Source organism: Ischnura elegans, chromosome X (assembly GCF_921293095.1).
Source record: "Ischnura elegans chromosome X, ioIscEleg1.1, whole genome shotgun sequence".
In the NCBI taxonomy this organism is placed as follows: Eukaryota; Metazoa; Arthropoda; class Insecta; order Odonata; family Coenagrionidae; genus Ischnura; species Ischnura elegans.
Window position 1 is genome coordinate 80,549,170 of NC_060259.1, and position 24,363 is coordinate 80,573,532.

Here is a 24,363-nt window from a genome sequence, read left to right on the forward strand (position 1 = left end):
TCAAGTAAAGAGCGTTTATAAAAGGTATTCATCCATTTTCCGGGAGAGATTTTCCGAAAAAATTTTCCCGGCAAAAACTCAATGAAGCATATTTAATATTCGATTTTAAATTTATTTCATAATTTTCCCGAAACCCAGCGGAAGCTTTTGAAAATATCACAAACGCTAACCGATCGTAAGAAAACATTTTTCTATTTTTGCGTGGGAAGGACATTGAAAGAAAGAGAAAAATGGGTAGGATAACAGGGGCTGGGAAAGCACATCTCAAGTTTCATTTCGGCTCAAGAGAAGATATAAGATTAAAGCACGCCAAGATCATGTTTCAATGGCTGTGTTTTAAGTTCAAAGAAAGCCGTATGCACGGGGATGGAGCTTAATGAAAGTAACTTCGTCCCATAAAAGATGAAACCCCATAGAATATGAAGTGGGCAAACCGAATAGCAAAAAATATTGCAGCTTTTGCTAAGTGGGTGGAGCCATAAACGCCCTTGAGTCGTGAAAAAAATTCCTGAAAAGTTTTACATCTTACACTAAAATATTTTTTAATTTACGATATAAAAGAAAATGATCTAATGACGAAAGTTTGGCGCCGTAGTTATGACACAGAGTTCATAACATTCGCGCCGTTGATAATGAAGCGTGTATGTTCGCAAACGTAAAATATTAATGCATATTTATGACGTTGTTCTTGTTGAAAATACGTAACTTAGATATATTTAGCCAAAAATACTGTCAGAACTGAGGAAGATAAATAATAATGCAAAATAATTCCATCCTGAAGACTATGAATGAGGATAACATTAATGCAACGTAAATATTATGACGATAAATAATAAAACTAGCAAAGGAAAATAACAGCTTGCTGCTTTTGATTTGAAATAGTTAGAAAAATATACTCATTATCTCTTACAAAAATATTATCAATATTAATTTTCTGTATGAATGCGCGTGAAAAAAAAATTTCCGCTAGGAAAATTGAAATAGGTCTACAAATTAATAGAAATAAAATCATAAGACGGTATAATGCTTGTATCATAAATACTTTTGCTTTTAAAAAAGTTATGCTTCTTTGTAATAAGAGAAAAAAATTGAATTCGGGGCTGAATAATAACTGACTACGGATATTTATGACCTTATAAATGAGAAAAACACCCATGATTCAACTGTTCAAAAGGTGTATAACCTCATTATATCCATGAGAATATGAATATCATGTTGAGTGTTACAGCCCCGACAAAAATTAATAGGCTTCAAGACTTTCCATAAGAAGTAGAAGAGGTTTATTTTAATCTCAATGAAAACCTGAACCTTCGTCATTTTAATCAATATTTACAAATTTATGTGTACATTCGCCTGTCGTCAAAACATAAATTAAAGTTTCGGCGAGTTATTTACATTTGACGGATGGTCTTGCGTATTCCAAGAAGAAAGATCTAAAGAAGACAAGGTTTCAATGTGCCTTACGGGCAGAAAGGAAGGGCTTCAGTCCAAAATTGAATTATAAGTAATAAGTAATGCAAGGTGAAAAGTGAAAACATGCGACATTTCAATAGAATTCGGAGTAAACTTTATTGCGTAATGCATGAGTGACATTTTCTAGTTCCAAATGTAAAAGGCAAGAGTAAACAATTAATTGAAATCATTAAATGCATTTAAATGACCAAACCTCAAAATCTTACCATAGTGATTATTGAGTTTAAGTTCAGGTTTTAAAATTGGTATAAATCTTCATTTCTATTATCCAGAAATTTGTACAGTTGATATTTAATTCTTAGTGGAATTATAATGTAAATTTTAAATAAAAAATTTCAGCGTAATTTGCCCTAAAATGAAATTAATTTTAAAAATTTTAAGATAAAAATTGCGTTTTAGGTTTGAAATCACCTCAGGATTAACTTTATGCAAGAAAGGATTGAAGAATTATCTCGATAAAAATGCATAGAAGTAAAAGAAATTTTAATTTTGAATGCAGTTATCTTTTCATTGCCTGAAGGGCCAAGTGGAAAAGACAGTTGTTTTAAAGAATTAGAAAAGAAAGTTTCAAACTCATCCGTCTGTCCCTCCGATGGCCGCCAGCTGCTGGTTCCAGGAGTACACCGCCTTGACGCAGTACCCCAGAACATCACGAGCCCCGCTGTCAAGGATCTCTACAACTGTGGTCCTCTCCTTGGGATGTAGGTTGGCCAACAGGATGCTGAGGACCCGGAGCAGATCGTCCTTTGTCACCAAGGATTCGGCCGCTTCACCTGGGGATGGACGAACAGGGCAAGATATTAGTTGTGTTGTGTTGGCCAGCCCAGTCGGCTCCGCCGTGCGCATAGTGCACCTCGAACCTCCGGCGTGATGCCCTCCTCCGCAGTTGGCGCATTTGAGAGCATCCGCCGTGCAAGCTGCGGAGCAGTGAGACGCTCCGCATCTCGCACAGCGATGATCTCGCCTTCAGCCTTTTGTCGGGAGATCGAAACCCAAGCACCTGCGGTATTGGGCGGGCTGGGAGCGTGGAGGATGGGAGGGTTCGACAATGTATCGTTTCCCGTATAGGTGTAATCACTCGCTGAGCAGCTGCTGGGGTAGGTCGGCGTCACGGGTGACGAATCGCAACAGGGTTGTCGGCTGGCCGTCTCTCCTTGCAATAGGGTGGTTTCGTATTATTTTTTTATTGCCTCAATCGAAAAATTATTAGTCCTGGAGTACGAATTGCACGCTTTTCGATTTTTTAATGACGATATCTATTTTTCGGGGTTAAATGAAAAGTGAACATTTTCAAGCACGCGAAAACGCGACGGCTAAGTATGAATGCTGGGAAAATACCGTGTGACGTCTGGTTCCCGCTGTCCCCGTGTGAGGTGACCTTGGAGCGAGGCTTTAGGCGCTGATACAATGCAGGCTGCTAGCAGGTAGCAGAGTACCCTGCTAGCAGGTAGCGCTTGGCTTAAATAAGGACTATTAATACCCTTTCAAACGAAGGAAACTTTCTGACCTTAGGCAGTTTTAATAGTAGATTATTAAGACATGTTTCCCTGATCTCTGTGCTCATGCATGCATTGGTAATCTCAGACGATGTAAAACTCCTTACTACTCGTAAAGAAACTAGGTCCCTGTGACATCACGTGGAGTGGCATCGGATGGGCGCCAATCTGGTCTTTTTCAAATGCGGTTAAAATTGACCATTTTCATCTGTCTAAACTGGGATTTCTAAAACCAAATAATGTGTATATTATGAATACACTAATGATGGGTAACGAATCGCAATCAATGCCTTTCGTTTTCTTTGATGAAGGAAACTACCCTATTATCCTCGTCACCTTGCATTTGTCACTCCTTAGCAGTCCCAACCCCTCTTGGATCTCTGTTTCCGTAGTGCCGCGGTCGACGTATCGCACCACAACTGAAAAGGAAGCAGACAGTTTCTTATTAGTGGCCGCCGGCTTGGTGGCCGGGCGCCGCACTACTGCGGTGCACGGCCCGCCAAGTCGGTGGTCAAGCTTCATCTTCTCGTCTGCCCTCTCGAACAGATAGCCAAACGACGCTGGGATGGGGAGCCGGTCCTTCCTATCCGCCGAGAAGACAGACACATCTGCAATGGTCCTGAGGGGAGGTAAAGCAAACATTAGACCCTGAAAAAAAAGATTTCTGCGTCACGTTGGCCGGAAGATTGCCAATTAACACCGAAGTGTCCTTGGCGTAGCTCTTCGGCGCTGCGGTGGACCTAGGAGTAGAGATGTGAGGTTGTGGGGTAAGGGATTGGTCAAAGGATAGGGTGGAAAAGGAGCCCGATTCGCATACAGATCCTGCACGGGAGGAGGCTAGGGAAGAGTGAGGGGATGATGGTGCGGCAATGGCCCCCAATGGGACGGAAACGGGGCTGGTGGCAGCGGTGGTGGTTGGCCTGGTGGTGGCGGCAGGAACGAGGTTGGCGGGCTTCTTGCTGACGACTCCGGTCACCACGACTTTCTTCTTCCGTTGGACTTTCATCCATGACACGCCGTGATAAGGGTCCTTAGGCGCCTTATTCCGGTCGTGCCCGAACTACTCATCGTTGCTGTCCTTGGTGGCGTTGGTGTCCTTCCTTCCTTCCTTCTGCTGCTTGGCTGCTCCTCCATATCTCTTTGCTGGTCCACGATTCAATTCAATTAAAAAAGCGTTTATTTCCAATGCTGCCAGTGTACATGGATATTTACATAGTATTGGTAGTTTTTAGACATATTTACAGCATGAACCCCGTTAAAGGACAATTTTCCTCTTCAGGGCTTGTTATAGGTATTTTAAGTTTACAGGTGTTTGTGAGCTTGTAGCAGCAATTGTAATACATATTTATCTGGAACTCTTTTCCTTCGAGATGGCTATTGGTCTGACGTTCGTCCGAGACGTGAGGGAAACCGGCAAAACCCCACGTAGACCGCAGTGTAAAGGATGCTGATGGATTATGTTTCAGAAGAAGTCAAGTGGTGTCTGAAAGGGCCGGTCCACGATTTTTGTCCTCGTTATATAGGGGCCTAGTCCCGCCAGTTGTGGCGGCTGCTCTCTCATTGGTCCGTTTCATTAGTCTCCTTCAATTGGTATCCAAGTGGTAGCCATCGTCCCTATTAAAAGTGTCCGTCCGAGCTATTTCAATTGCTTCTCGGATAAGACTGGGATAATATCTGTCTTCTTTTAATACTATCCTGGATTCGTCAAATTTAATGTCATGTCCCGGGATCCAGGCATGCTCCGGTATGGCCGACAGCTGGAATTACCTATTCTTCGTGGCCCTTCGGTGCTCTTGCATTCGTGCCTCCAGTGAACGACAAGTCTCACCAATATATGTTTTCCCGCAAGAGCAAGGCACCTTGTACACACCTTCAACCGACGAAACAACTGACGCGGTAGCACCGAAAAAATTGAGATTTTGGAACCTCGACACCGCGGAAACCCACGCAGTCACAATGCCGGTAATCATACAAAACATTTCTCTGCCTTATTATCCTGTTAGTTATACAACCAAAACAACAAGGGAACACAACAGTTGCCTTCTCACAAGGCGTTGGTTCTGGTACCTACCACGATTTTAACACTTTGCGTGCCATGGACGTAATATTACGTCCTGCTAATCCTTCTGTGGATTGCCATGGACGTAATATTACGTCTTTCCATTTAATTGGCTTTGTATGCGTGAAGCCGTAATATTCCGCCCGTGGTACTTTTCCAGTTTACTGCTTAGGGGTTCTGTTTTTTTCAAAAATCAACTGCTCGATGGAAAGAGAGCTCACTTTATGTTTACTTAATGATGAAAAGTCCTCTGTAGCTACCGGTATCCTCATCTTAGTCCACTTGGTGTGAAAATTCTTTGGGCCAATGGACCGTTCGTTGAGGGTGCATTGACCCTTTTTTGTCATCCAGGATTTATAATGCTTTGCTTGGAACAATGCTTTTTTATGATTTCAAAGCTTTGAATAGTTCAAATTGAGTGTATTAAAAAATTATTATGCATGTTATGGCGATACATCATATGTTGCTACTTTTTTATTTTTCAAGAACTGTAGGTTTTCATTGTTAAATTATAAATTTAAAAATTAGCAATAAATTCAACTCATTCATAAAGAAGAGCAAAGTCCATTTTTATTGAAATGCACATCGATATAAATATATTTTTGATGCTAATGATTTAAAAAATGTACGAATATAGTAAAAATGGCTGGATTTTTCAGTAGGGCTTTAAATTTAGCAGCCGGCACTCAAAGTGTTAATCTGAATGCTGGCTAAGGTCGGTTGTACCTCATCTACCATCTCCCAAAGGAAGTAGAAACATGTACTCTGTACGTTTCTGATCAAGAAAATTATTTTTATCTTGTGAGTGCTATTTTATTGTAGTTTTCCAAAAATATTTTGTTTGAATGGAACTTGTAAACATACAGTTACACTTTAATTCAATTTATGCGACCACAATATTTTATAAAAATATACTTATATTAAAAATGTCTGATAGAAATAGCTCTGATAAATTTAATTACCCACCCAATTTATTTGCTGTTAATTTTCATCACAACTAAAAGCTACCTCGCCCGTAATGTCGAGAAATTCCTCGTGCCATTCCCTCATCGTCCAATCCACCTTCTCCGTCCACCACTGCACCCAAACCTGATCGCAGGGAATCCATGCTTCAAGAAAAAGTAGAAATTTACTTCTCACCAGGCTGCTCAAAAAGAATCAGTTAGCAAATCATCGAAATTAGAGCACCATATCCTTTTCATTAAACTCTTTTTATACACAAATGCCTCTAACGGCCTGATCACACTGTACATAAACATGTACAAGTTAATGTCTGTTTACATGAATGATTTTTGGACCGAAGCAGAACATTACGAATTCATGAACCAAATTAAAATGGGTTCCATTTGTGCTCATGCGTTTGCACAAGTTGAGTTGATAAGCGGTGCATTTTCTAGTTCATTCACTCGCTCATACATTTAACTTGTATGTGTTAATGTATCGTGTAAGCACACCTTAAAACTTAGGCTTTGCTTAGTGGAAAATCGTAATACCTATAGTTAAAACGTATGATAATGACATAATTTGTAAATAAAATATTTAATAACCATACTGGGGCTTTAGCACCTACTATAAAACTGTAATGCAAATTTTGCAGTCATAATTCCACACTAGGTGTAGACCTAGGAATGGGTAAGGGAGTATTACTGTCAGATAATAGGGAAGATCTATGATTTTCCCCATTTTCAATTTCTTAAAAATTAGATTAAGTGTTTCATTTTCCGGCTACGTAATGCTAGAAAGATGCTTCCAACGAAAAGCCGTCTTTTAAAACTTGTCCTCCCTTCCATCCAATGATTCCCGGAACATGCCAACTGACCTATATCACGAACGATATTCACCCTGCTCTACCCTTTCCCCACTATCTGACGTAGTATCCCCACCGGATTATTCCTGAGTATAAATTGCGGATTTATATTTGAAGATGTCACATCTCACACTAGCTGCTGAAACTATGGGTTATAATTCAATAAAATATTTCGTATCGATAGTGCCTTTTCGGCATCGTAAACCTCTCCTGAGTAAAGACTGCTCTAATTTATGTTTATTGTTAATTGTTTATTTGGTGCTGCCCTTAGGGCCCAGCTTCATCTAATATCTTACTACTGCACCAATTATCTCCCAATCAATAGCTTAAAGTAAAGTAAACGACCCACCTAAATGAGTTCGTGAATTGGTAAAAAATATCGACAATTAAATCGTGAAAAGCATGAATTTCAAACATTGAATTATTTTTTTAATTCGTTATTGCAGTTCACCTAAATGAGTTCGTTGAGAGCAAAAAAGTCTACTTCTCTGGAAAAATAAAAAGGCTCCCTACAAGAATTACAAAAATTAAAATTATTTTCTATCATACTTCATAGCAGTCTTGTCCGTGCTTACCAGTCACGTGTATTATAATATTTTATAGGTCACGAAACTGGAACTAGATCACAGCCGGACGTTACTGCTCCCTGCCGTGCAGTTTGTACCTCTCGACAAACAAATGTAAAGGGGTCATAGGAGAGGTTGCAGTGATTGCTATCCCCCAACTTGTCGCTATACCCCCTTACTCCCATCATAGCGCGTCCCCCTACACATTGTATCCTTGGCGGAAATCGATATTAATTTGTCGTGGTCGGGTGTTACCTAGAATGGTCCACATGGCTCTCCCAAAGGCACCAAAGATACTTCTCGTGCCAACGAAGTAGAATGCCCTGAAGGCTCAGCTTCATCTAAGCGATACTGAGTGCTGTACGGACCCGGAGCGATAGATTGGAGGGAAATTCCCTATCAACTTGTTTATTTTGGTTACACATCACTGGCGTAAAGCTTCATCATTAGGCAATATCATAAGTCAACAATCCTAAGATTGATTTGACGCAGCTTTCCATTCCACTCTCCTATCCGCTAGCCTTTCATATAGACATATTTCTTCTCCTTTACATCCTTAATAACCCGTCCTATATAACTCACTCGGGGCCGTCCCTTGCTCTTCTCCCCTTCCACCTGTATTTCTACGATTGCTTCCATCAGGCCCTCATAATGTGCGTGCTTATATTAATATCAGATAATAGGGAAGATCTATGATTTTCCCTATTTTCAATTTCTTAAAAATTAGATGAAGTGTCCCATTTTCCGGCCACGTAATGCTAGAAAGATGCTTCCAACTAAAAGCCGCCATTGTTATGATATTTTGATATTCGAAAAGTCGCCATATGACTTTTTAATATTTGTGTTACAGACAAAGTGTCTCTTCTCAGTACATTCTCATTGCTAACTCGATCGATCATTTTATATTCATCACTCTTAAGTTAACAACTATGAAGTTTCTGGGTAAGCAGAAAAGACCTGGTTCAACACTTGACTGTATCTAAAATATTGATAAATTAAAAAAGATTTAAAAAAAAGAAACGCCAAAAGGTAAAATTACCAAATTTAAGATATCTACTGTTAAATTCTAATGACGTTTCAGTTTATCTACCCAGAAATTTTCAAGAAAACAGGATAATTTTAAATCGATTAAGCCGCCTTTAAAATAGGCTGATCAAGCAAGAGGCATGCGTATTCATTATTGAGGCCGTAGAGCTCATCTTACCTGTTCTGAGTCTCGCAATGTTTCGCCAGACATTATTTAATATATCAGTGTTTCGTATGCCTTTGACTATCCATATGCTCATTTAGGTACTCAGACTTATGCATGGGTAAAAGGACAGTATTTCCTGAAAAAAATTATATCGGACTGTCTTTGTTAATGTCTACTATGTAAGTTAACGCATCAGGTCGGTAAATAGCCATTAACACCCCAGTATATAAGTGTATTCCTCTGAACACTCGAATAAAAACCAAAAGCAGGTGATAGAACGTTGGAAATAAAAGTTTGCCAAATATCATCAAATACAGACACTCCAGTACCTACTTAAGATTATCTTGTATGCATGCAGAAACTGGAGAGGCAGGACAAAGTAGAGTACAAAAGTATTTGCAGGATTTTCTATTTAGTACTCGAGTACCCAGAGCAATTCATAAGCAAGCAGCAGTGTCTACGCAGAAAGCAGGGTTATATCGTTATTATACTCCTTATAATCGAGTGGCTTTCGTATCCACATTATTTTGGGGGATTATTGCGTACATGCCTGAATATTCACACCCTCGATTGCTACTGACAGATAAGTGGGTGTTCGAGTACGCATACATGCATCTCAGTACCCGTTCAGATAGTCGAGCAACGCCTGGCTACTCATCCACCCGTACTCGAGCGAATTTGGCACACTCCCACCTCGCATATCGCCGGAGTGTGCGTGAAAAGAGGGGCTCCTCTCGCCGACGTCCCAGAGTGCTCTGAAAGCGGCCCCTTTGAATGGACATAGCGCGTTCCCTCGTGGGGGGTGGGGTGCTTGGAAGGGGTCGCGCAGGCGCCGGGGTTGCATGCCGGGAGTTCTCGCGAAATGGCTGGGTCGAGGCGGGGCCGGGCGAGTTGGCTAGCGTCCGTCGAGCAGAGCGGACGTGTGGGTAGCGCGTCGTGCACTCTGCCGTCCGCCGTGGCGAGCGCGGGGGACGGTGTCCGGGGCGGCGGCGCGGTCGCCCGGGGCGGCGAGGCCAAGCCGTCCAGCGGGCCGCACAAGCTGCTCTCGCTGTTGCGGGAGTCGTCGGGGCCGGGACGCCTCGGCGTCGTGGACGTTGAGGGCGCGGTGTCGGCCGTGGAGGCGCCGGGCCGGTCGCCGCCGCAGCGGGGCTGGGGAGACGTGGTCGGGTGCTGCCTGGCCCCCCGGAGGCGGAGGCCGGAGGACGCGCCGCCTCCCGTCCCCACACAAAGCAAGTGCTGCAAGAAGATGCTGAGGCACGGAGGGTCGCCGAGCAAGGTGGGTGTCGGAGGCAGTGCCGGGCCGCCGGTGGGCTTAACGTGGCTTCCCGTGTCAGAATTTCCCCCGTCCCGCTGGGTATTTTATTCATTAAAGGCTTCTCATAATAGAATGCACACCTTCTGCTCAACCGATCTCTTTTGATGACGGATTACTCATTAAAAATTATGCTATCATCTTGAAACTTTCAGAAAATACAAAATAGACAGTTGTCAACATTTTTCTATATATCAAATTTGCTAAATTTGCCTTTAAAATATCTGTTTTCTCATATATGACTTTTTAATATTTGTGTAACAGACAAATGTAGAAAAAGAGTATGCTATGCTTACCCAAAAATGATAAGATGTTAGTGTAAGTTTTAAACGAATAATCTGTCATCAAATAGAACCAGTCAAGAGGTAGGTTTGTGCCCTTTTAAATGGACCCGTCACCTCCGCGTGTCTACTATTTTTCCGCTAATGGTTACTCGTTTAAAATTTCAGCTATCGCTTTGAATTTTGTTGGACACAAATGTTTTAACCCTTTTCAACACTTACCCAATGCTACAGTAAGAGAAATTTATATAAAAAAATAAAGAGGCTTAAGTTTCATGCTTAAGATACAGTTAGAAGTTGAAAAGTACCTGCTGTACTTGCTCTTGAATCTTTCAGGTGGAACTATGCATTTTAAGCAAGAATATGTCACGAATAATTACCGGCAATGAGGAATATCGACACTCTTTTGACTGACAGTATACTAAAACTTCTTACCAACAGCACTTCTGTTATTTCCTAAAAGGTTCCATAAATAACATCAATCGACTATGAGTATTATAGAAAAATTCCACAAAATTAAAGTCAACTGTCTCGTCTGGAATGAGCAGGATTGGCATCCTGGTCATCTTGGTTGAGGAAAATAATTATTTCACCTCTGGAAGATTTGCAATTACGCTGCATTAGCGGATGATTCCATAAAGTAAGCCGCTGTAGGGGAAGTGCCTATTTTACAATAATGTTATTTCACTTATTAATACGGAAAAGTAATTTGTGAACACAATCCACAATCAAGAATTATTAGGCCTGACCGTGCCATGGCTGGGAAAAATCGAATATTTCAAGTCAATGCTTTTGTGGAAATGACAAAAGCAATGACTGTGTTCATTCAACTGTTTACATACGTCCCACCTCCGCTTTTTTTATCCAGGTGTAGGTCCACTCCTAAGGCTGTACGAAAGACTAATCATTCTCTATAGCTATAACATACGGAATATTTATCAGTACTTAAGAATACCTGACCTCTTACATCAGGAAATTTGTGTCCCCATATCGGTCAATTGTCATTTTACAAAACATGGCAACCTCCCAACAGTTTTAAATTTATTTTTACTTTTTACCATTTCATGTGTTCCATTGCAAATCGCGGCAACAAACCAGAAATAATTTAGCCGCAATCATTGTATTTTAGCGTCGAAACGCTTCGAAAATCTTCAAATATTTCATAATTGAATTCTAAAGCTGAACCTGGAGCTGGAGAGTGAAATCACCACGTAGTCAAAATTAATAAAGGGTCACTCTGTAATAGCTTGCGGCCACTATAAATTCTTAAACAAATTAGTTTTTTTTATAGAAAGTCATGCTTGAATTTTAGTACAAGGAAAACTACACTGAGAAAAATGGCAGATTTTTATGGGCGTACACATGATTGCCTCCATTGCTAAAAGGGAAAAATAACTTCTTGATGCAAAATATATGCGATGGTAAGATATTTAAATGTATTATGCCTTACTCCACTTAGATGCGTATAGTAGTGAGTAGTCCGTATTTTTATACAATCACCTACAATTACACGATGAAAATTTTCTTATGGCTTACAGATGCTCAGAGGAAAACCTCAGCTATTGAAATTCCTCATGAATATGCGACAGTTAAAATCAATTATTTGACACCCTATCGGTATGACAATACTGAAAATAATTAGCCTTTTATTTACCAAACATAATCTGTCTCCATGCTTTCCAAGTTTAGCTCCCTCAGGCAAGTATTATGACAACAATTATCCTACTATACAATACGATTGCATACAAAATTAATATTTCAGTCGCTCGGCTATTATCAAGTTCATTCATGAATAATTCGCTGAAATGTGCTGTATATGAATGAAACTGAAAGATTTGAAATGCTTTGATAACCATTTTGGCAACTTTCCAGTTAAGCACTTTCCACTCAAATACGTGCATCAATATCCCTTGAACCCAAAATGTTAAATAATGGAAACCAATTAAAACCTTATCTCAGACAATTAAAAAGCCTTAAAGACATATATTTTCAGATTTTTTTAGTTGAATCTTGTTTTGTGAGTTCTAAATGTTTGACGATAGAAAAGTAACATACAATCAAATAAGGCTGAAATTTTTATGAATATATTTTTAATTAGTCTGTATAGACTTTTATTACTAAATTATAAGAACACGATACCTTTTAATACGATGAAAAGTTTGAATATTTACTTTTTTCTCAACCTATATTACGAGGTCTGCCAGCTGTTAGGGCTCACTGTTCACACCCTAATAGATTCATCTATTAAGCGTGGCGTAACGGTTTTAGTGACACAAAGAATAAAGCTCTCATGAAGAAAACATGACCTAAAAACTGGAATTATATATTTCTCACTCATTACATTTTGCGTTCAAGTGTTTCAAATATATATTTCAAGTTCAAAAATTCTATCAATTACTATCTTTATTCACACAATAATTTTATCGCTGATAAGTATTGCAGATTGTATTGGATTTTCCATTCAGCTAATTTCCTATTATTGTTGAAAATAACTATTGGTTCAACAATAATATGAATTAACATTACTAAGAATGCTAGAAAATAAATTGTTTTATACAGAAATTAATTACCTTAAAATCAAATAGAGAACTAAAATTATGACAGAAGATTAAATATCAAATTGTTTAAAGCAAAAGTCCTTTCAAAATTCATATTTTTTATTCCAATATTCCCAACCGTTATGACTTTGCAATTCAAATATTATAAGAAGTAATTTATAATTCCCTCTTTCCGAAAAATTTCCATAATAATTTGTAGTCTTAATGCCTTTCTTATACAATAGTTGAAATTTACAATAGAACTCTTAAGTTTAATCACAATTAACAATAATTAGTGAGCCGACCTAATTTGAATTTTACTTGGCTGCATATTAGGGGAATATATTTTTTCCTTGTAGCAAAAATGATGCGTTTCTTAATGGCATTAAAATACACTAACTGTTATTCATTGTAATTGCCAATATTGTTTTTCTTTACCTTTGTGTGGTAATGGTGAAGTGGTTTAATAAGTTTTCAAAAACTTTCCATGAAAGCTATATTAAATTGGGCAACTTAAAGCACGTTCATCTAAAGGTCGCAATTAGATTAAAAACCTTACAGAAGAAAACGTTTTTTTAAGGGTTAAATTTTTGATAAATGTTAATTTCATATTGCAGTCAAATGTTTTCGCGATGGGTGCCATACTGCGCATTAAAAGAGCATATTTCATTTGATTTATAGTATTTTATCAATGGTATATATATTTATCTTTTTTATTATTATTTACATCGTTTGTTATTAGTATAACCTAACAATGAGACCTTAATTCTCTGACTTTTTCAGTTGTAGGACAAGCTCCAAAGTTTTCTAATGCGACTGGGTTGCATTATCACTTTTAGCCGCCAATGTGAAATTTTAAGGACTTGGCGCGGATCCTAGTTAAGGCGAGGCCTCTTCATTACCGCAAATTCATGCATATCTGGTGCGGGATCGCAAAAATGCATTCCGCCAATAACAGAGACTTGATGAAAGACATATGCCGTCCGCCACCATTCTCGCGCCGCTGCAGATGAAATTCAGAGCCCAAAATGTTCTCCGACAAAGTTTTAACCAATGAAGTCTGCCAAAAATGAAACGTAAAAAGTTTTTACTCCATTTTTGCATAAATTGCCATTTCTCACAAAACTTTCTTTGATGTTTTCCCAGCAAGAATGTATTCCAGTTTCAGAATTTCCTCTTTTTATAATACTGCCCCATCCCATAAATTTGCAAATGGGTGACTGTAAATGATTCAAAAATATGCCATAAATATGCCTTTACTTCAAATTCAAAGGAAAAAAGCTGAAAAGAAACGGTTTTTATCGGAGAAAATACACAAGGCAGCGTCCGGATTTTTAACAAATAGATTTGCTGATTATACCTTCTAAAATAAAGTATTTGACCTGGAAATCTTTTAAGGATTCCGGTGAAATAAGACCATGGAATCAGTATGAAAATTAAAGTTTGGCTAAATTATGCAAATTGAATTGCTCTCCCCTGGAACGGAGTTTCATAACAAAAACGCGAGAAGTAAATTTTCAGAAAAATACCTTGAAATACGGAGAACACACTTTTCAAGAGTCAAGCTCTAAAGCTGATACTACCTTCAATATATACTCAAATCACTAAAAATTTTGCGATGCAGTGTTTTCGTTTAAATTTTTTGAGCGTTTTAGACATTCTCGTAATTTCCAATGGTAAAAAAATGTCGGTACAAATTCAAAACCAATGCCAAATTTATATATTTTGCAAAGCACAGCCGAATAATATTAAATACCCAAGAAGAATGAAAAAAGCATTTGGTTTAGCACATGCCATGAAAGAATCATTTGGGTTTGCCGGGATTGGAACCCGTATCACCCAATTGCCTGTCAAATATACTAACAGTTATTTGCTTTCTTGCAAGACGAATCTCAGACCGGGAAACCGAACTGGAAGTTGACGTCTCAAGTCCAAAGAGTGGCACAGGAGACGCAAGTCTTGCTAATGACGCCGCTTTTCCAGGAATAAACCCTACTTAGATACCACACTATCGAACATCTGTTTACGCTAGGACTTTCCATGTCACCTCTTGTAAAGTATGGAATCAGTTGTCAGACGGTGTAAAAAGATCTAAAAATGCAAGTCGATTCAAAATGAAATGCAACGAAATATTGCTACACGTGAATTGAATATTTTAAGTTAACTGAATATTATGCTAAATGTAGCAAAATCAAATGTTTTTATAAGTACTCATGCGTTTATCTTGCTGATAATATATATTTTTGTAATTTTTGTCCTATTTTGTCACATATTCATCCCGAGTTCGGATTCCGGCTAAGCCGAATAATTTGTTTATTGCACCGCTGCGCACAAAGTTAATAGTTTAATGCAGTCCTAAAAACTTCTTTATCTTATCCTACGTTCGTAAATGGAATCCATTTTTGAGTTTCAGGTGGAAAAATTGAGAATAAAACCAAAAATACTCTTTTGTATTTTTATAGTGAATTATTCTTTTGTATACTATAAAGTTTTGAACAATGAAAATGTAAATTCCATAGCTCTCTGCAATCGTGCAGTTTGCCACTATCAAATTCCTAAAAATGTAGTGCTATTAGAACTGTTTCAATTTACATTTTGAAATATTCATACTATAAATAAAGGGGTTAGAAGCCAAGGGGTAAAAGTGACTTTTTTTCTTAAGAGAGTTAGGTACAGAAATTCGGCAAAGAAAACAAACGAGATCATCCAGATATTTAGGAGTGTATTTGATTTTCCATTCGATGTCTGTATTCTCTCGTATCCCTTAGCAACCAAGTTTTTGTATATTTTTCCTAACAAAAGAAAAAGAAGAATCAAATCAAACAGATGAGATTAACTAGGTATTTAAGAGTGCATTTGATTTTCCACTCGATGTCAGCACGGTACACACATTACCTCGAATCACTTGCGCAACCTAGTTTTTGTACTATTTCTCCTATTGATTTCTGTACCTAACTCTGTTTAGAAAAAAAAATCACTTGTTCTCCTTGGCTGCCCCCCCCTCTCGTGTATAGTATAAAAATTTCATGATGTAAATTGAAACAGTTTTAATAGCACAACGAAAACATTCGTAGGAAATTAATTCAGGCAAACTGTACGATTGAGGACAGATATGTTTTATATTTGTATTTTTATAAGCGTGAGGCTATACTGAATTTATTCTTAAGCTAATACCTTTTCTCTCCTGGCACTCAAAAATGGCCCCTATAAACGATCGCAGGTCAGGGTAAAGAAGTTTATAGTACTGCAGGAGACAAGTAATTTTGTCTCTCACCCCCTCATGGGATGAAAAAAGTTACGCCCCGCGGAGTGCCTTGTAGGCAGTCATTGAGAGCAGAAGTGGGAGCGACGCATGGACGGAGTGCGTCTCGGACGGTGGCTGGGAAAAGGGATGTTGCCGCACCCTACACGCCGTCCGCCGAGGCACGCCAGCGGGGAAAATTAAATAAGAATCCCGACTCTGTGGAGTGCCCTCGACGAATTTTTTTGTTTGCGAAAGAGTCACGGGAATTAACTATTCTTCCGCGGAGAACATTCTCCCATTTCCCGTAATGAATTCTCATCGCCCCCTCTACATTATCGCACTCAGTTTGATGTGTTTAAATTATCGATAAAAATGTTGAATAAATAGATAACTTTGTTTGGATAAAAACAGTAAATTATACCAAAATTCTCCAAAATTTTCAAGTCCCAATAAATGGTAAGGGAGACTTTTTGGGGCTTGGGGTTGGTTTAAAATATATTCTGAAAGTCAACTTTTTTGTTAATAGCAGAATTACTTGAAATAGAAAAAATGAATAGGATTGTGTATTTAACAATACCCTCCGGGGTGGTTTAAGAAATTCGTTCAACTGCGGAATATATTGACTCTATTGGCACGATGACACAAAGTAACTTTGCACACCATTAATTTCATGGCATGAAATTCATTTGAAAAGTTTTAAGCATTTTTTACAAATGTTCATCAGAGGGAATTATGTTCTGGAGATTTTATCAATTACACAATAACTTACTTATTAACCTAAACAATCAAATTGATGAGTATGTTACGTATTTTGCAATTGAACAATCCACCAGAATATTACCCCGATTCTTACCTGGTGTTCAATGACAATAGCTTCACAAATATTTACGGTTGAAGCTGTAATAATATTAATATCATTATTTCTGGAATAAATTCTGCAAAATTAATTTATCAAAAGCATGGAATGCCGTCTGTTCAATCTAAATTTCTATTACCTGCAAATCATATGATTTACAACAATACTTGACTATTATGTAAATGGCACGTAAATAATGCAAATCAAAAGTAAAATGTTGTAATTTTCAACCTTATTATCAATTTGATAATTAATATTACTAATTAAATGGCTATTGTACTCATTACTTTCAATTTATGATATCTTTTGTGGCCACAATATATCCGTTTTATGCCTGTGTTACTAATTTTGCTTCATAATCTTTTATTGTTCATGATTGAGCCGACCATCCCTTAATTTCAACTCTCTGTGAGACATATCATGCTCTCTCTTGTGGCAGACAAGCTTCGCTTTTTTTATTAGCCTCAGTGCTCCTCGTCTCTCGGCAGCAAAAATTGTTCAAAGGTGGAAGGCAGCTTCACTTCACTTCATCTAATTTCACCGCTAACATTGCGGCGTCAGCTGTCAGCTCATTTCTTTCAAGCGCTTACATTTAGAATGCCTACTCGTTTAATTTTATACTATATTCTGAAGACAAGGGAACATGACACGTGGAGGCCTCTACATCATGTCAACCCTCCGCCACATTCCGTTCTCATCGGGGGGAAACTGTGAGCTTTTATTCAGTGCACTCATTCAACTTCCTTTCCTTTGCCCCATTTAACAACTAATTACAAATATTTTAAATTGGATGCTTTTGTGATCTTCTTTGTTTTAATCCACTACATTCTTTTGTATGTCGCTACCCGAAATAATGCTCCTTGTTTCGAATTGTACGTAAGTAGTCTGAGTAATTGAAGCAATGTGAGCAATCCGTTATACGACAAATGAACCCACAGACTTTTTTTGTAGCAAAGCTGTCTTGTTTAAATAAGTGTATCTGAAAAATGCAGGTTTTGATCTTAAAGTTTATTACAGATTCATTATGCAATTGCTAAATTACTACTGCAATTACTATGATGTAATTATTTTCGTTTTCCTGCATTACACCCAAATTCCGAGACTTTCGCTCACAAAACCATCTCTGGGAATTTTCAACTTTTAATTTACCTTTTCTGTCATTCTAATGGATAATTAGGTGACTAAATTAGTCTATTAATATTCTCTATTGCCTAAGGCAGACGCTAAAACCGGGCAAGGGTAGAAAGGTAGTGCTCATATACATTTCTCCACAGATAATACATTCCTCGTGTCGATAAAGCATACTGCAGACGAGAGCTTGACAATTCCAGCCCGACCGTGTTCTCACCAACGGAACAGTTTTGAGCGACGGAAGTGTATAATTGAAAAGGGTAGAAGGGGAAGTGGCTGCTACCGAAGTTACTAGGTTAGTAATATAGTGATTAGGATAAGGTTAATCTTTGGCTGCCTAAGGGATATCTAAACTATCCTATGTCTCGATATTTGCTTGCGATACAGCTCAAGCACGATTTTAGCTAATTTTTTGCACTCCAACTCAATATCAGTAACTGAACGGTGTGTAATAAAGATTGCAATTACAATAAATAGAATTTTGTAAAAATGTTCAGCCGCCAATCATTGTTAATGCTTCAGAAAATGTATAAAAACTATTAGTACTCTCTGATTCAATTTTTTATCTGACATCATTGCACATACCCAAAGTCATTATAATATTTGCATTAGAAAGCTATGTAGAAATGCTTGCATCTAGGTTTATGGGAGGAAAATGGCGGAAATTATTCCGTGAATTTGATAATTTTCACTGCCCAATTAGTTTCTGGGCAGTGACGTGTCTAAATTCTGTTCCACGATGTAGAGGGGCATAGGCGATTTTGTAATTACTTAAAAACGTACATTAAATCTTGGTTGCCTATGGAGGTGTTCTAGCTGCCCCATGCATTGTAAAATGATTGGAATTCAGCTCAGTGACGTAAATATGTTATTATTGCCCTAAGAAACTGCTCCCAGGACTTCAAATCGTTTAAAACATTAGATGCATTAAGTCATTTACAAGATGTAGAAATATACTGTTTGGAATTGTTGGGATAAATTATCCCACTTAGTGTACTACGTACGGTACGACATTTAGACTAATTTTTCTCTAATTTTTTTCGTCTTAGTCTTCTTTTTATTGAATTAGAGAGCAGTGAAGCCCATACAGCTTTTCTAATGAAGATGGAGCCACAAGGAAATCAAATTCACCTTCCTCATATATGATGACGATATACGTACCCACGGCATATAAAAAATTAGGAAAATAAAACACTATATAGTGTGTTATCCGGCTCTGGCATTCTTTAATACTCAGTGACAAATCACATACCGCAAAAGACTTGAACAGGTAAGCAATCTGACGGTTCTACCAATGAGAACACAGTATAAAATTAATTTAAATATGCAGCACATTATAAATTACAAGATGTGAGAAAATTGGAACTCTTAGGTGCATCTGAAATCCATAGATAAATTATTTTATAATGCGATAGAATGGAAACCTTAACATACTCCAGAAGAAGGGTAGGATTTTGCAGTATTTCGTAGCCTTGAATGTATCTAACCCTTCCGTGACTGTGCGGGGTAACTCAGTCACCCCAAATTATCTTAATGTTGTATAATAATTTATTTTGTCACTTTGATATTTTTGTATTTGAGCTCAACCACTTTGTGATTATTTAGGCAACGAATGATTTTTTTTGCATTTAAACTGTTTTTGAAAACTTCAATTTTTATTTTAACGTAATAACGCCAATAGTCTGCATGATGGCAACTTTTGTACCTAATTGTTTTTTCATAGCATGTTAGTCAATGTACAGTTAATTTAGCAAATATGGAAGATTCCTGCCATTTCACACCAAATCAAAGTAAAAACCTAAATAGAGTTAGATAAAAAGGTGAGCTCTACGGCCTCAAGGTCAACTGGGAAAAGAAAAACTCCACTGGCCGTAAAAGGGCAATATATAAATTATACAAAGCAACATGTTATGTCATAAAAAGAATCGTGGTGTGGAATTACGGGGGAGACTAAAATACAACATATTGTAATGCTTATGGGGTACTTGAGATACCCCTCCCAGTCACTCGCGTAAGTTTTCTAGGCACAGTCACGGAAGGGTTGATGTAATCATCAGATTCTCTTTGCAAGCGTATAGTTGAAGACACCGGACCTTCGTACTTAACCAGAAAATGAAAAAGTGAAAGAAAATTTATACTTTTAACGTTTTTCATGGTAACCTCATTGCTGGTGAGACATTTGATAAAAACATCAACATAGTAAGCAATATGTCTCAAGGTATGAATGCCGCATTTTCCGGGTTTTACCGCGTCGTCGTTTTGATGGAGACAGGTTTCTCCTGCATTCCAGGAAGCGTCTTCAGGTCGAAGTGGTCGAAATCTTCGACCTGAATACGCCTGCTAGGATGCAGGAGAAACTGTTATCTGTATCACAAAGACGACGCGGTGAAACTCGGAAAATGCAGCCTTCATTACCATCGTAACGCAGAAGCCATCTCAAAAATATCAAAGCGTTTTTGGAATTATTTAAGCGGTACTTTCAATTAAGAATTTTTCAATGTTTCCCTACAAATGACATTTTATCTCAAAGTCATTGAGTTTTTAAAAATATCGTTTAAAATGGTGTCATTCGTAATGATTCTCTTAAAATATATAAAAACTCGGTTGTATAAATACAAAAACTGCATGACCTTCATAATATCGCTGTAAAAAAGTGAAATTCGAATGTAATGTGTCAAGTATCGGTATATATGAAAATACACTAAAATTAATCGCTTCCATTTAGCTTGAATTGTTTATACGGATTTAACGTGGCATGATTTACCTCGCTTAAAATATTCCGCTCTAATTACCATCTCTGAATATTAAGTAAATATTTATCGACGATTCAGAGTGCCGTTGAACTTACGTTTTTTCACATCTCCATATATAAATATTGCATCTAGCTCAATCCTTCAAATTTATGTTTATTATTTCTGGAGTAAGCATTCAGAACACGAGGGTTTACTTGGGTTTACAGGTACATCCGAGTAAAACTGTTTCTCTACACCCGAAGATGAATTAAAATGGATAAAAATCGGTCTAACTTGTTATTATCATAGAAATTCGCGTTTTAATCATGATTCAGCTATTCCTTGGTGTTATATATGCACCACAATCTGATAACCAGTGTTGTTCAAATCAAGTGAATGCAATATAAAATTACCTTGTTAATTGATCTCGGTTCAGAGGCTATGATGCGATCGTAGTTCAATAATAAAACATTTTGTATATAAAATATTCCACTGATCATACCAATCAGTTGTTAAGATGAGTACTACGATTAGCATATGCTTCACGATATTGCTTATAAGTTCCTCTAGCTCAATTTGTACGTACACCACGGCGTGCGTGGGTGTAATTACCTATTTTAATGAGAAGCTGATAGCTTCCGATGGTAAATTTATTTCTTATCTATTCGTACTCATTAAATAATCTTTAAAACTCTCATATTACACAGACTCACACGTAATTTAAGTTAAATTTCAGCGCTTTTTAATATTCTGAGATTTTTGAGTCATTATAGGTTGTGTTGTCTCAATTAAAGCATAAAATGGTAACATAATGTAAGACTATTAATTAGCTAAGCTCTCAGTATAGTGTTTCAGTAGTAATTAAAAAAATTGCAGTCTAATTGGTAAACTGGTCTCAAATAGTAGCCTAAAAGATTAAAGAAGATAAACTTAGTAAAATAGTGATAAAGTTCATCTATAATATTGTAAAAATATTGTCCTAGTAGATCATAACAGAGATTGGTTGGCATCTTTATCTAGCAGGTTTATACACCTGATCTATGCGCGATGCCTGCAAATCAACTGCCTATCACTGGCATCAATTAGAGCTGAGAAAATAAAGGTAGCAAATTAATGCGTTCCGAAAGCACGAAATGTAGAATTACATGAAATATTCCGAAAAAAGAGTTCAGGATTATTGAATAATTCCACGGTGTTAGAAGAAAATCTCAATAAAAAACCTTGCTCATAAAATTAAAGGCAAAACTGTATCAACGGTAACCAAGTGTCCTGGTTTCTCCGAAAAAAACTCGCTCGACATATATGCGAGGCAACAGCTTTTCCGCGGAAGAATTTTTTTATTATTTTTTTACCGAATTTGGAAATCCTGTACCCCTAAAATATTTGGCGCGAACTCATTCTCATCAAATTTTACCTGTGCATGAAATAATTTCAGTCTTAAATTTATTGAAATTCCGAATATCCATATTAAAATGAGAAATGGAATTTTACCGGCATTCTCATTTCAAAATGGAAGCTATAATTGCAGATTTCAAAAAACGATGGCTTAATTAAACATTTATTTGACTCCGAATTCATCCTTATGAAATTAAATTAAAAGTCAAATGGCCCCATGACTATTTTATAAGGCATAAGAAAATTTTTAAATAATATTCAGCCCATCAATTTATTTTCACAATGCTATTAGCTAAATGTAATTAAAAATACGTATTGATTTATTTGTGATTCGGAGCAAGTTCCAGTGAAAAAAAACTGTAAATTCTACGTGCCTTGAAAAATAAGGTTTATTTGACAGCCCTTCACTGATGATGGAAACGAAGCACCTAACCTCTAAACATGATCCGAAAGCCACGTTTGTTATTGTGATTTCACACTTAACCTAAATGAAAAATTGTGCGTAGGAGAAACATGCCCAGGAATGGCTACGAGGATCAAGGACCATGCAAGAGCCTCAAAATAGAAACAATTTAACTTGTCAGCCATAGCAGAATGCGTAAGGAGTGAGGTAGGTCATCCGATTGACTTTGAAAGGGCAAAGATATTTTTAAAGGAGAGCCGTTTCTATCCAACGCAGATTAGAGAAGCCTTAGAAATCCACATTATAGAAAACTTGAACGGAAACCACGGCTAAACAATTTGTAACACGTAGAAGAGAGTGCTAGCCAATCAGCTTTCAGTGGAACTACGGAAAGCACTATATACAGCGGCGAAATAAAAAAATGGTCAAAATGGACAAAAAAGTTACCTGTTTGGTAAATAAAAAAGGAATAATAATACCAAAATTTTCCAAAATAAAAAATGTTAACGATTGATAGATTGACTGTTTGCTATTCGTTAACATTATTCGAGTATTTTCTGATTGCTCTAAATCTTGCATTTTCATTTTTTTCCTCACACAAGTACCATTCCACATTGCAAACATTACACATGCGCCATTTTATTAAAATTTCCTTTGCAAACTGGCTGGTTGGGGTGAGTTTGACTCACCGCTACAGCTTAAGAAACGCGTCATCCTGTGAGATTCGAGCTTCTCACCTCCGACCTGAAGATGGAAGCAGGATGGCTTTCGAAACTGTCGTCACTCGCAAGAGACGATCACGGCTGAAGTCAAGGGGACCGCATAGAGGAGGCCCAATTTCATCCCTTAGAAGGCTGATTTCTGTTGTCACTTCGGTCGCATTTTAATCGCCTTTCAAAAATGTACGCGGTGCGGTGATGAGTGCAATGCGATACACTTCTATCCATTATTTCTCACTATAATGTATGCAGTTGCGAGGAATAGCATGGAAAAGTAATGGATTTAATAATTAACATCTACATGAATGTAAATCTTGGTTGACACTCCTAATATTACCAGAATGAACTCGGTATTTCTTGTATGCCAACGACACAAGTGGCTACTTTTGTAAACCCATTTAAATGCGCGGTGCGGTGGTTTAAAACACATTTATTGACCGACTTAGGCATCTTCTTTTGTATTATTCGTGGCTAGAGTACTCGAAAAACTGCACTCATCACGAACATTGCCGCGGAAAACGTCGCAGGAATTTAACCTTTAACCCCTTGCGCAGTAATGACGAGTCTAGCTCGTCATGAACTTTCAACGCCAAACCGCGCCATGACGACTATGTCTCGTCATCCGATTTTCAGAATTTTAGCACTGTTTAGAGGAACAATAATTATTTGAAAGCTTAAAAATGTTAAAATATACATACGTCACACATAAATACAGTAAATTCCGGTTAATTGGGACATATCGGGACTTCTGCACTTTGCCCCAATTAAGCGGCTGCCCCAATTAGGCGAACTATCCTGCATATGGGCATAAACAAACGTTGAAATGATACAAAGAAGACAAAAGAATGTTAATAATGCAATAGGTCATTAAGCTATTTATTTGATTAATAAATCAGCGAGTTTAGTTAATTTATTATTATTTTTAAAAATTAAAACAATTTAGTTAAAAATATTTATCACCGCCTCGGGCGACGCTGAATGAATGTCTTTTACCAAGTCCTTTTAAAGAAAAGTCCTATCCTCTTGCGGATAGCATAACAACAAGAGCTTTCAAAAAAGGGCAAGAATAGGATTATTTGTGAAAAATAAGAGTAAATCAAAGGAGGAAAATTAAAAAAATAGTACTCTGAAATTAAACAATTTTAATTTAGTCGCGAGTA

The 24,363-nt window shown here is 37.6% G+C and overlaps 1 protein-coding gene across 1 annotated transcript in view; it reads left to right on the forward strand.

Moving 5' to 3' along the window:
• The first annotated feature begins 9,455 nt into the window (after positions 1-9,455).
• The window catches only part of LOC124171191, an 85,321-nt gene continuing 70,413 nt past the window's right edge, over positions 9,456-24,363 (forward strand). Inside the window, exon 1 of the mRNA XM_046550329.1 lies at positions 9,456-9,869. Within this exon, the coding sequence (XP_046406285.1) occupies positions 9,456-9,869 (414 nt within the window). The remainder of the gene's footprint in view (positions 9,870-24,363) is intronic.